The sequence below is a fragment of the Colias philodice genome, chromosome 25 (genome assembly GCF_061535455.1).
Source record: "Colias philodice isolate Cphi_HAF_F1 chromosome 25, ilColPhil1 Martin Lab GWU primary, whole genome shotgun sequence".
NCBI lineage: Eukaryota > Metazoa > Arthropoda > Insecta > Lepidoptera > Pieridae > Colias > Colias philodice.
Genome location: NC_143110.1, coordinates 8761887 through 8774019, shown reverse-complemented (window position 1 = coordinate 8774019; position 12133 = coordinate 8761887). Strand labels below are relative to the sequence as shown.

Here is a 12133-nt window from a genome sequence, read left to right as displayed (position 1 = left end):
AAAACAAAGTCGCTTTCCCTGTCCCTATGTCCCTATTTCCCTATGTCCCTTTGTACGCTTAAATCTTTGAAACTACGCAACGGATTTTGATGCGGTTTTTTTTAATAGATAGAGTGATTCAAGAGGAAGGTTTATATGTATAATAACATCCATTAATAGTGGAGAAGTACTGTTATTTTGGAGGTTTCTAATGTGATGTCGTAAAAAATTACATTTTCTCCGCTTACATTGCAAACGCAGGCTGAACCCTACGAGTATCAAAATAATGTACTAAGTATTATACACATTGAAAAGGTCTACAGAAAAGTTCGCGATGGTATATGTCTATCTCTTATGGATAACCCACAATAACTTTTTTTTGTCATTTACTTTTTACGACAAATAATGGCTAATTTTCGATGCGATTTTAACCAATACAGCATTAATCTTTAACTAATTAAATACCTTGAATATATTGTTAATTTAATATAGATCTATATGGCCCTTTACACCATATGATTTAAGTGAATATTTTCGAAGATATTACAGATTTAAAAATTGCGGGACGTAGCGTTTGCGGCGGTACCGGCCGGCGAAGCCGGAGCGGGCCGCTATATTATTTTTATATACAACGTTCGCAGTTTTTCTGTAGTGTATTTAGTATCAGCATTGCACCCGTGCGAAGCCGGGGCGGGTCGCTAGTTATTATTATAAAAAAAAAATCTATAAAAATGTTTGCAATGTTTTTGCTTAATTGGAATGTGATAAAAACCTAGAACAGCATCATATCTTTTCTATTTGCGCAATGCATTGGTTTTAATTGGTAATTATGAATGTCTGAATTGATGTAATAATGTGCGCGTGTGCAGAGTGCGGCGCCGTAGAGGGCATGGTGTTCGCAGCGCCGACGCGCACGCTGTACTGGGCGTGCTCGTCGTGCGCGGCGCTGCGCGGGGCCGCGCTGGGCCCGCTGCGCGCCGCTCCGCCCGCGCGCCGCGCCGCGCGAGTTCGCAACGTGCTGCAGCTGCGCGACGGAGACCGGCCCAGGGCACTCGACTTTGATCCTTGTGAACAGTGCGTTACTTTATTTGCTATTGCAACTTAACATCATAATTACGAAAGTAACCGAGTTCATTTATCTGTATGTTTGTTTCTGTTTGTTGTGTATAAATATAAAGCACTATATGATGGTAAAATTTGAAAAAAATATGCACCATACCTTGGCTTTCTTTTTGTCAAGAAAAAAAAACTAAGTATATACATATGAAATAGAGAATAAAAGTAGTAATGGCTGCCACGGTGGTTGAAACGTGAAAGCATTGCATCATATTAAATGGCTTGAGGAATTACTGAAATACAAATTGATTATAGCCGGATATACTACACGAACTGGAACGAGAAGCGGCCGTCGATCTCGCGCGTGCTGGAGAGCGGGCTCGGCGCGCAGGACATCGTGACCACGGAGGTGTCGATGCCCAACGCGCTGGCGCTGGAGCACGCCGCGCGCCTGCTCTACTGGGCCGACGCCAGGCTCGACAAGATCGAGCGCATGCGCTACGATGGCTCACACAGACGGGTGTGTGCTGTGCTTATCTTTTATACATTTAACTTTTAAATATTTCAACTAGAGATTGCTACAGTCAGTCAGCCAACCGTGATTGGTTGCTACATTTGCTATATCTATATCTTTTAGGTATATTTCCGCTTCCATAAACCAATAAATAATAATAAATGAATATATATAAGTATGAATGGCCGTTTGCACGCAGCTAGTGACGCGGTCGCGCACGGAGCACCCGTTCGCGCTGGCGGTGGGCGGCGGGTTCGTGTTCTGGACGGACTGGGCGGCGCACGGCGTGCTGCGCGCCGACCGCCGCGCGGGCGACGTGCGCGTGCTGCGCCGCGACGTGCCGCGCCCGTGCGCCATCGTGCGGGTCGCGCCCGACCACTACCAGTGTACGTCGCTCTAATGTACCAACGAGGCTTTATTGACAACCATTTATTCGTAGTCTCTTATCTAGTTTAGATATTTTTTATTTGTTTTACGAGTTACAGCATGTGGACATTTACAGTTTATGAACTAATTAATTGTGGATTTATGTTTTAACGGACGTATGCTCCTATAACATAAAAATATAAACGAAACAACGTGTACAGGCGCGGCGGACCCGTGCGCGGTGATGAACGGCGGGTGCGCGGAGCTGTGCCTCGTGGAGGCGGGCGGGCACGCGGCGTGCGCGTGCGGCGGCGGGCGCGCGCTGGCGCGGGACGGGCGCGCCTGTGCGGCGCCGCGCGCGCCGTGCCCGCCCGGCCACTTCGCCTGCGCCGAGGGGCCGTGCCTGCCCGACCCGCTCGTGTGCGACGGCGTGCCGCACTGCAGCCCCGACGCAGACGCTAGCGATGAGGACCTGTACTATTGCTGTGAGTCCAACTGTTCAAAAGTTTGTTTCTCTTACAATCAATGTACTAATGTCATGTTCATTCATTCTTTTTACATCCGTCAAATATGTCACAATGAGTTATTTTATCTGCAAAAGTTATTTATTTGTTAATTTGTAGCTTCCCGCACTTGTCCTGAAGACACGTTAGCGTGCGGTACGGGCGGACGTTGCGTCACCACGTCACGTGTGTGTGACGGCCATCCAGATTGTGATGATGGAGCTGATGAACGAGATTGTGATTGCAACGCCGATCAATACAAGTGAGGATTGTTTAAAGCTGACACGTGCCCACTTTAAACAATGTAGAATTTAGAATGTTGAAGGATTTGGCTTTGCTAATGAGTTTTCTGAAACATAACATTTAGATAATGAAATTATATCATGATGAAACTCAAATCATCGGAGAATAGAGTAGAGGTAGTAGATTCATTTAATTATTATAATTTTTGTGAGATTTCGCTTTTATAAGTGATTTTCATAATAATAAACACCTTCAAGAAGTCTGCGGCTAAGAAATCACGTATATGTACAAAATCACTCGTATGCATCTTTCTTATAATTGAAATATGCATGTGCAGATGCGACGACGGCACGTGCGTGTCGGTGGCGGCGCGGTGCGACGGCGCGGCGCAGTGCCCCGACGGGTCGGACGAGCGCGGCTGCGGCGCCGACACGTGCGCTCCGGGCGAGCTGCGCTGCGCCACTGCCGCCACCTGCTACCCGCCCGCCGCGCGCTGCGACGGCCACTACGACTGCGCCGACCAGAGCGACGAGACTGACTGTCCCGCTGGTACGAACGTGTTCATTACTATTTATACACACATAAAAAAAGTTAGAAGTAATCTGAATGAATTCATAGAAAAATATGAAGTCATCTAGGTATGTTTAAAACATTGCGTGATTTTTATGAACGTGAAAATCATCTGAAAGTAGTATTGAATCACGATACATATTGTACCTCCCAAATCTAATTAATATGTATTTAAATATTCAATTACTAGCTGAAATAAGGGTCTTCAATCGCATAGTATCGGAGCTAAAAGTATTATGTGATAAGCCAGATCAAAATCTATCGGATCCGATATGTCTCTCATCAGACACGACAGATTAACAATTGTCAATTTTTTCATTACAAAGTTTCATTTTTATATAATTAAGCTAATAGAAAAAGGGAAGTAGTTTCGAAAAAATAAAAGATCAGTCGCAATTTCTTAAAACTTTATTATTGTACTTAAATTATTACCCGAATACACTCGTAACAATGCAATTCGATTGCAGAGACGACAATCAAATCGTCGTCGAGCCAGGAGTCGTTCGACGAGCAGCCGCTGCTGGGCTGCCACGCGGGGCAGTTCCAGTGCGGCGGCGAGCGGCAGAGCGGCGCCGTCGAGTGCATCCCGCTGTCCTGGCTGTGCGACGGCCGCGTCGACTGTACTGATGGCTCTGATGAGACTCCGCAGTGTGGTAATGCATTTATGTGACAAACATAGTACAATAAATAATAGGAATAGAGAAATGCTAAATGAATTCTATAAAAGTGAATTCTATAATAAGAAAAAAGTTTATATTGTTCTTACTTTCGTCGTTGGCCTATTTGATCTGTAGTAGATCATATATGCAGTTACATTTAAATTATTGTTCTTACTTTTAATAATTGTAATTTATTAAGACGCATAAAACTCATCTTATGTTTACTTATAATCGGATCTACATCTCGCTATGATAAGTATTAATTTAGACATGAATAAATAGAAGATTACGAATACAGGTTGGCATTTTCCTACAATACATTTTTTGTTGTTGAAACTTAAACGATTGGCATGTATTTAATGTTATTTTGTCAGGAAACCGCAACGCGTCCGCGCAGTGCGGGGCGGGCGAGTGGCGGTGCGGCTCGCGCGGGCCGTGCGTGCGGCTGGACGCGCGCTGCGACGGCGCGCCCGACTGCCCGCGCGGCGAGGACGAGGCGCGCTGTGCCTGCGCGCCCGGCGCCTTCCGCTGTGCGCACTCCGGAGAGTGCTTGAATACGGTACTTACTTGCATAATATAACACAAATTGTTAAATAACTGATAATAAGCTTTTTAATTTGGTATTAAAAGCAGAAAGTTACGTGTATGATTATAAGATAAAGTTAGTACATTACAGTGCATTTCTGTGCAAATTTTTCGATGGTGTGTCCTACGCTATAAATATCAAATACACACACAAATTCGCGAATTATATATTTAAGTCATTCATCCAACTTGTACTTTATGCTACGATTATTTATGTTGGATGTTATGATTCGCATTGTCAGTAAATAATTGACCGTCTTAAAACAGTTAAATAATGTGATTCACAATAAGTTAATGTATTTTCTTTCATTCAGAATCTATACTGCGACGGGGACGCGGACTGCTCGGACGGGTCGGACGAGCCGCCCGGCTGCTCGTCGCGCTCGACGCCCGCGCCGCCCGGCTCGCCCGCGGGCGGCGCGCTGCTGTGCGCGGGCGAGGCGGGCGCGCTGTACTGCGCGGGGCGCTGCGTGCCGCCCGCGCTGCAGTGCGACGGGCGGGACCACTGCTTGGACGGCGGCGGACAGGGCGCCGGCTCCGATGAGGATCCTGTTATGTGCGGTAGGTGTAGTTGTCGTTAAAGCTTGATGTTAGTACTTTTAGAAACGATTAAAGTTTTTATGTAAATAAGCCGCAGTTCGCGACAATACAAATAAAACAATAGTTTTATTCAACACTTCAAAAAAATACTTTATCGAGTTTAAACTAACGATGAACGCTAAGTTTTACATTTATTACATAGGTAATATTTTATAGTCGAGCCAATTTAATAGGCAACATTTGACGTCTATCAATTTTATCTTCGAAGAGAGGCAACCTGCTTAAAAACATCGATTAAAGTGAATTAATCGATACGGACTTCAAACATTTGTCAATCGAACTTGAAACACATTTATTAATTTATGATGATTTTTATGCACAAGTAATCAATGCATTCGATTCTAGATGTCATATTTCGATTTTTAGAGTAACGTCTCTGGTATTTAAAAAGAAAAAAAGTTTATTGACACAAAATTGTGGCGACGTCAGTTCTTTAATTCAGAAATTGTTTATTATGTTTAGAATGGTTTATCAGTAAAATGAAATCTTAAAATTACTTCTATCGGTCATTATTATAATAAATATGTAATCATAATTGAAAAAAGGTAAGCAAATGTGCAGTTCTAACAAAACGAAATATCATGTTATGCTATGTCGTCGTTACTAGGTTACATCGTTGAATTTTGTTGAAATGTCAAATGTTGCCTATTAAAATGGCTCTACTATAATTTACAAGACAAATGTGAAAAGTAAATCGTAATAAACATTATTTCAAAATAAATTAACGTCGAACAATGCGTCGAACACATTCGTTCGAATTAGTATTTTACCGATTCCATACGTGTTCATACATGTTTCAAAACACAAACTTTTAATATTATTTCAATTTATCCGGTATAATTAAGACTTAATAGTGATATATATGATCATTATAAATACAAATAGGAATTAACAATATCACGGATACGTGGCACAACTAAAATTTTACCGATACCACCCGTGGCCATTCTCCTTTGCTCATTTATGCAAAGCGAGTATAAATATTTAATATTTATAATTCATAATGTACGTTCAGCATCATACGCGCGCGCGTTCGGTACTGCGGTGCAAGCGGCGGTGTCGAGCCGCGTGTGCTCGCGCAGCGAGTGGCAGTGCGGCAACGGCGCCTGCGTGCCGCACGACGCGCTGTGTGACGGGGTCGACTTCTGTGGAGACTTCACGGACGAGTCGCATTGCAGTGAGTTATTATGTTCATTACTTAATATTTTACTGTATTGTTTTTCAGTGAATATTTTTTCTATGTTTTCGATAAAAAAAGCGTTCTGATTTTTGACTCGTACCATAAATGCGTGAATCGTGTGCAGATATAAACGAATGTTTGGTGAAGAACGGCGGGTGCGCGCACAACTGCACGGACCTGGCGGTGGGGCGCGCGTGCTGGTGCCGCGCGGGCTGGCGCGCCGCCGACAGCGCCTGCGCGGACGTGGACGAGTGTGCGGAGGACCAGCCCTGCGACCATCGCTGCAGGTATACCGACAACCCCGCTCACAATATTGTTCACACGTCAACTTGCAGAAACAAGAGTTCAAATTGAAAAATAAATAAGATTACCTCAAATACGATTTTCTAGCTTACAAAAGTTTAAAAGTATACCACTTTTAAAGTTTTGATTTTATTTTAATAATATACTAGATTTCCGCCAGCGGCGTCGCCCGCGTTTTCAAAGGAAAACCCGCATAGTTCCCGTTCCCGTGGGATTTCCGGGATAAAACCTACCCTATGTGTTAATCCAAGTTACCTTCTATAATATGTGTGCTAAATTTTATTGTAATCGGTTCAGTAGTATTTGCGTGAAAGAGTAACAAACACACGCACACACGCACACAGCCTCACAAACTTTCGCATTTATAATATTAGTAGGATTAAAACTGCTTTTTACATTATCTCTCTGATTAAATTTTTTAATTTATCTATCGAATTAAATACTCAATAATTAAATAAATAATAATATTACCTTCACAATCGCCTAACAACGGCTTAGAGCAATCTTCCGTATCCTCTCCCATCTCACCGAACCGTTGTATTAAGTTCTCTTCTGAATTATTTCTGAGAAACACGAAATATAAGGTTATTTATTATGCATACCATGTTTAAATATAAATTTATAGTTGAATCGTTTCTATCGCCTTAAATACGTATCTTATCATAATTTATCTATAATATGTATTATTTTTTATTGACTTATCGAAATTTTCCTGGCTTATAGAATTTTTTCCTTCTCATGGAAATTTTCCTGGCTTATAACATAAATGGCAATGGCAATAAACATTTTCCTGACGTATACAAATTTTCCTTATCTATACATATAATTTTGCGGCAAAGAGAAATTTTCCTCACGTATAGAAATTTTCGTGGCTTATAGAAATTTTCCAGACGTACTGGACGGACGGACTGACTTATGGAAATTTTCTCTTCTTTTGGAAATTTTCCTGGCGTATAGAAATTTTCCTGGCTTATAGAATGCTGGCTTATGGAAATTTTCCCGACGTATAGAAATTTACCTGGCGTATAGAAATTTTCCTGGCTTATAAACTTTTTCCTGACTTATACAATTTTTCCTTATCTATATAATTTTTCCTGACTTATACAAATTTTCCCGACATATAGAAATTTTCCTTATCTATATAATTTTTCCCGACGTATAGAAATTTTCCTGACGTACAGAAATTTTCCTGGCGTATAGAAATTTTCCTGGCTTATAGAAATTTTCCCGACGTATAGAAATTTTCCTGGCGTATAGAAATTTTTCTGGCTTATAAACATTTTCCTGACTTATACAATTTTTCCTTATGTACATAATTTTGCGGCAAAGAGAAATTTTACTCACGTATAGAAATTTTCCGTTTATAGAAATTTTCCTGGCTTATAGAAATTTTCCTGACGTATAGAAATTTTCCTGGCTTATAGAAATTTTTCCTGACTTATCGTAATTTTTCTGTCAATCGAAATTTCCCTAACTATTGTTTAAATCATTTTTCTAATCTTCCTAAAATTGGAAATTTCGATGACTGATTAAAGTAAACCAATATGTATATAATATACTAAACCACTACGTATATAATAATATTTTATAGAAACACAATTGGAAGCTTCGTCTGTTCGTGCGCTCCGGGATATCGTCTTATGGCGGACGGTGTGAGCTGTGTGCCTATTTCGTGTAAGTTAATTATTAAAATTTTCACATCTTTATTATTATCTTATTAATCATAATAATTCTTCTACGTAATAAAACATAGATTAATTGAATATTTTTCAATTATTGTTACTTTTTCGAACCAGTTAAAGTATTTTACTATTTAAATATTCCATTGAAAGAAGTATTGAAATTATGATTTTACTTTATGTAGAGTTTTATAAAAGTCATTTTTTTTGTTTGTAGCAATAAAAGCATCGCTAATATTCACGAACCGCTACTACATCCGTCGCACGGCGATCCGCGACGACAACGACAACATCACGGGTGAGGCGAGCACGTCGCTGCTCGTGCACAACCTGACCAACGCGGTCGCACTGGACGCGGAGTGGTCGCAGGGCTGCCTGTACTGGAGTGACGTCACGCGACTGGGCAGCTCCATCAAGCGCGTGTGCCGCCCCGACGAGCTGCGGTCCGCACCTCCAGAGATGCCCGTAGCGCCGAACGCGGCCTCTCGCCTGCCCGCGCTGTCGTCTGACGAGTACGCAGTGGTTGCGGGCGCGACGTTACAGAACCCTGATGGATTGGCGGTCGATTGGGTCGCTGGGAATATTTACTGGTGTGATAAAGGTACATAATTGTGTAGCGGCTTTATATTGTTCGGATAGCTCAATGTAAATACATGATACATGGTGTAATATGCTGACGGTACAATTGACTTATGTAAATTTTGTTTTTGCGTATTATTTTTTGCGATATATACTTATACACTTATACTCATATACAGTTATCTAAAATAGTTTTTGGAAGTCGTAATCGTAATGTTAAATCAATTAGAAGATGTGACTTTCAACGATCATACAATTTTAACGGAAAGGCTTTGAAATTTATTCTGCGAAAACAAACCATTTATAATAATGAACTTTTATTAGTATTATATGCGATTGAAATGATTTTCAACACTGTCTCGTGAGTAATGTGGGTGCGTACGTGTGAGTGTGTGGTGTGCGCGCAGGCACGGACACGATCGAGGCGGCGCGGCTGGACGGGCGGCACCGGCGCGTGCTGGTGCGCGGCGGGCTGCGCGAGCCGCGCGCGCTGGCGCTGCACCCGCGCGCCGGCCGCCTGTACTGGTCCGACTGGGGCGCGCTGCCGCACATCGCGCGCGCCGCCATGGACGGCTCGGCGCGCGAGCTGCTGCTCAGCGCCGGGCTCGGCTGGCCCAACGCGCTCACCGTCTCGCCCGACTCCGACGAGCTCTACTTCGCCGACGCGCGCGAGGACTACATCGCCGTCGCCGATCTGGACGGCAAGAACGTGCGGATACTCTTCTCTAGGAGTGAGTCGACGTTCGTTTCTTATCAACTTTATTAAATCAATTTATTTAACATGCTTTTTAAACCGAACTTTTGTCAACGAATAAAATTTAAGTTTTATGTTATGTTTTATACTAGCATTACTAAATGAACTATTTTTAACAACCATATCAAATTAATGGCGGGTAGCACGTGCGCCGTTCAAAAATAAATAGTTTGTCATTTGCTGGCTGTGCGGTGATATATGAAACGGTCAATCAGTCAGTTTTCGTTTTGAAATTTCACAAATAGATCGTGATAAAATAAACGCAGCTATGTATTTAGTTACAAAGTGACCTGAAATATTATGAACTTATAACTTTCCAGAGAACATGCCGTGGCTCCGCTTGCACCACGTGTTCGCGGTGGCGGTGTGGGGCGGGCGCGTGTACTGGAGCGACTGGGAGACGCGCGCCGTCGAGAGCTGCCGCCGCAGGCCCGACATGCGGTACAATGTGCGTACTAGTTAACGTTATTATACACAGACAGATACAAAATTACATTCAGACAAAGTTGTAAACGCGGATACAATTACAAATAAAAATAAGAAAATATGTAAGAACACCAATACAAACACGGCTACTAACGCAATACGTACGCCAATATAGACACCGATACAACTACATGTGGTTTTAATTCATAATTGTAGGACAGTTCAGTAGAGCCGCTCCACAGTGGTGGCGCGTGGCGATGCCGCACGGAGGTGCATGCGGTGCACAAACCCATGGATTTGCGTATATTGCATCCGGCCAGACAACCGCCGGTACCCGGTAAGTCTGTGTTATTGATGTAGATAAATTTTAGTTTGTTAAAGTACCAGCTAATATATGGAAATCGTTGTTCTCAATGTTGTTGAGAATAAGTCGAAACTTCAAAATCAGTGGAAATATTCTAACTTATCAAGCAAGCTTTAGCAGAGGCAATTCGTAGTGATCCTTCGAGCCGGATCTTATTTTTTTTTTATTCCATTTTACCATATTTCATAATTGAGCTATAACAGAGGTGGTATAAGTGAAATAATTGAATGTTTATATAAAGCTTAAGAAATATTATTATGAACTTTGATACGACTGAAAACTTTGAGTAGGGACGTTGAAACATTACTCGATTAATGTATGATAGCGTTAGGATGAAAATTTATTCTAGGTTATAGCAAGTTGTATGTGATTGTAGAGCTGACGCTAGCGTGCGAGCGGCTGAACTGCTCCGGCCTGTGCCTGCTGCGGCCCGACGGGCGCGGCGCCCGCGCGGTGTGCGCGTGCCCGGAGCACTGGGCGCTGCAGCCCGACGGCCGCTCGTGCCGCCCCAACTGCACCTCCGCGCACTTCGTGTGCCGCGCCGCGCTCAAGTGCATCCCCTTCTGGTGGCGCTGCGACACGCAGGTGCCTATTGTGTTTCAATTCTTATTTATGTACAAGTGAACATTTATCGAAAACTCTATTGTCACTGCACGACACGAGTATGCTTATTTTAGAAATCGACGATTTTTATATGATTGAATAAATAAAATAAATAATAAATAAATAATTTACTTAATAAGTATTGTGAAATCATCAGACTCAAGTATAATAATTGATTTCACGTTCCGCCTAGGACGACTGCGGCGACGGGTCGGACGAGCCGGCGTCGTGCCCGCCGTTCCGCTGCTCGCCGGGCCAGTTCCAGTGCGCCAACGGGCGCTGCGTGCACCCCGCGCACATCTGCGACGGCGCGCAGCAGTGCGGCGACGGCTCCGACGAGACCGACTGCGATCAGGTGCGTTTGTTGACCACATTTTAGTTTTATTTTATTTTATTTGTATAAGAACACAACAGTCATACATGATTTCATATAAAAAAGTTCTAAATTTCACTACGACCACACAACATGTTCTATTGAGAAAAGAAAAACAGCATATAAAAAAACAAGCCTCACGCAAATGAACTAATAGACCGGGAGATACTGACACAAAATTTCGAGTCATTTGTAACAGGATGGCGGTTCTACAGGGGTCTTAGTACGCAATGACAAAAAGAAAAATGATGGTATGAACGCTGGTACCGGTGGGTTAGTCGCGTGGGCGTTAGTCGAACTCGTCGGAAAAAATAGCGAAAGTCAAACGATTTGTAACACAAAAATTTTAGAATTTACCGATAGCCCATAAAAAAGAAGTAGGCGGTAGTGTCATGCCATACTTTTCCGGTATGACTTACAGCCCGCCATACCGACGCGAATGTGTTGATTTAAAAAAAACAATTATTCAACCATTTGTACCAAGCTAACTTTTGCACAGGTAACCATCGTCGTGCAGCCATTTACGAAAATCGCCATGCCATACTTTTCGGACGATTCCAAATGGTCGCCATACCGCCGAAAATCTGCAAAATTTTTTTATTTCGCCTATCTTTTTGTACCAGTATTGCATTTGGCTTTTTGGAGAGTATTTGATAAAATGTGACCATTATTATATTTGCCATACTTCTAGTAGGGGGAAAAAGTGCTGTCATACTTGAAAAATAAATTTATTATTAATTTATATAAGTGAAGATTTCCAACACCTAGATCTTTGAAATTTTGTATTTATATTCGTT

The 12133-nt window shown here is 42.4% G+C and overlaps 1 protein-coding gene across 1 annotated transcript in view; it reads left to right on the top strand.

Annotated features, from left to right (window-relative positions):
- LRP1 (LDL receptor protein 1) overlaps positions 1–12133 on the top strand; it is an 84279-nt gene that overhangs the window by 54215 nt on the left and 17931 nt on the right. The window contains exons 48-65 of the mRNA XM_089710977.1: positions 849–1053; positions 1351–1555; positions 1749–1935; positions 2137–2400; positions 2539–2680; positions 2999–3210; positions 3699–3884; positions 4265–4449; positions 4790–5036; positions 6091–6252; positions 6380–6542; positions 8150–8232; positions 8455–8838; positions 9224–9547; positions 9891–10018; positions 10213–10333; positions 10737–10945; positions 11157–11318. Coding sequence (XP_089567103.1) covers positions 849–1053; positions 1351–1555; positions 1749–1935; positions 2137–2400; positions 2539–2680; positions 2999–3210; positions 3699–3884; positions 4265–4449; positions 4790–5036; positions 6091–6252; positions 6380–6542; positions 8150–8232; positions 8455–8838; positions 9224–9547; positions 9891–10018; positions 10213–10333; positions 10737–10945; positions 11157–11318 — 3569 coding nt within the window. The remainder of the gene's footprint in view (positions 1–848; positions 1054–1350; positions 1556–1748; positions 1936–2136; positions 2401–2538; positions 2681–2998; positions 3211–3698; positions 3885–4264; positions 4450–4789; positions 5037–6090; positions 6253–6379; positions 6543–8149; positions 8233–8454; positions 8839–9223; positions 9548–9890; positions 10019–10212; positions 10334–10736; positions 10946–11156; positions 11319–12133) is intronic.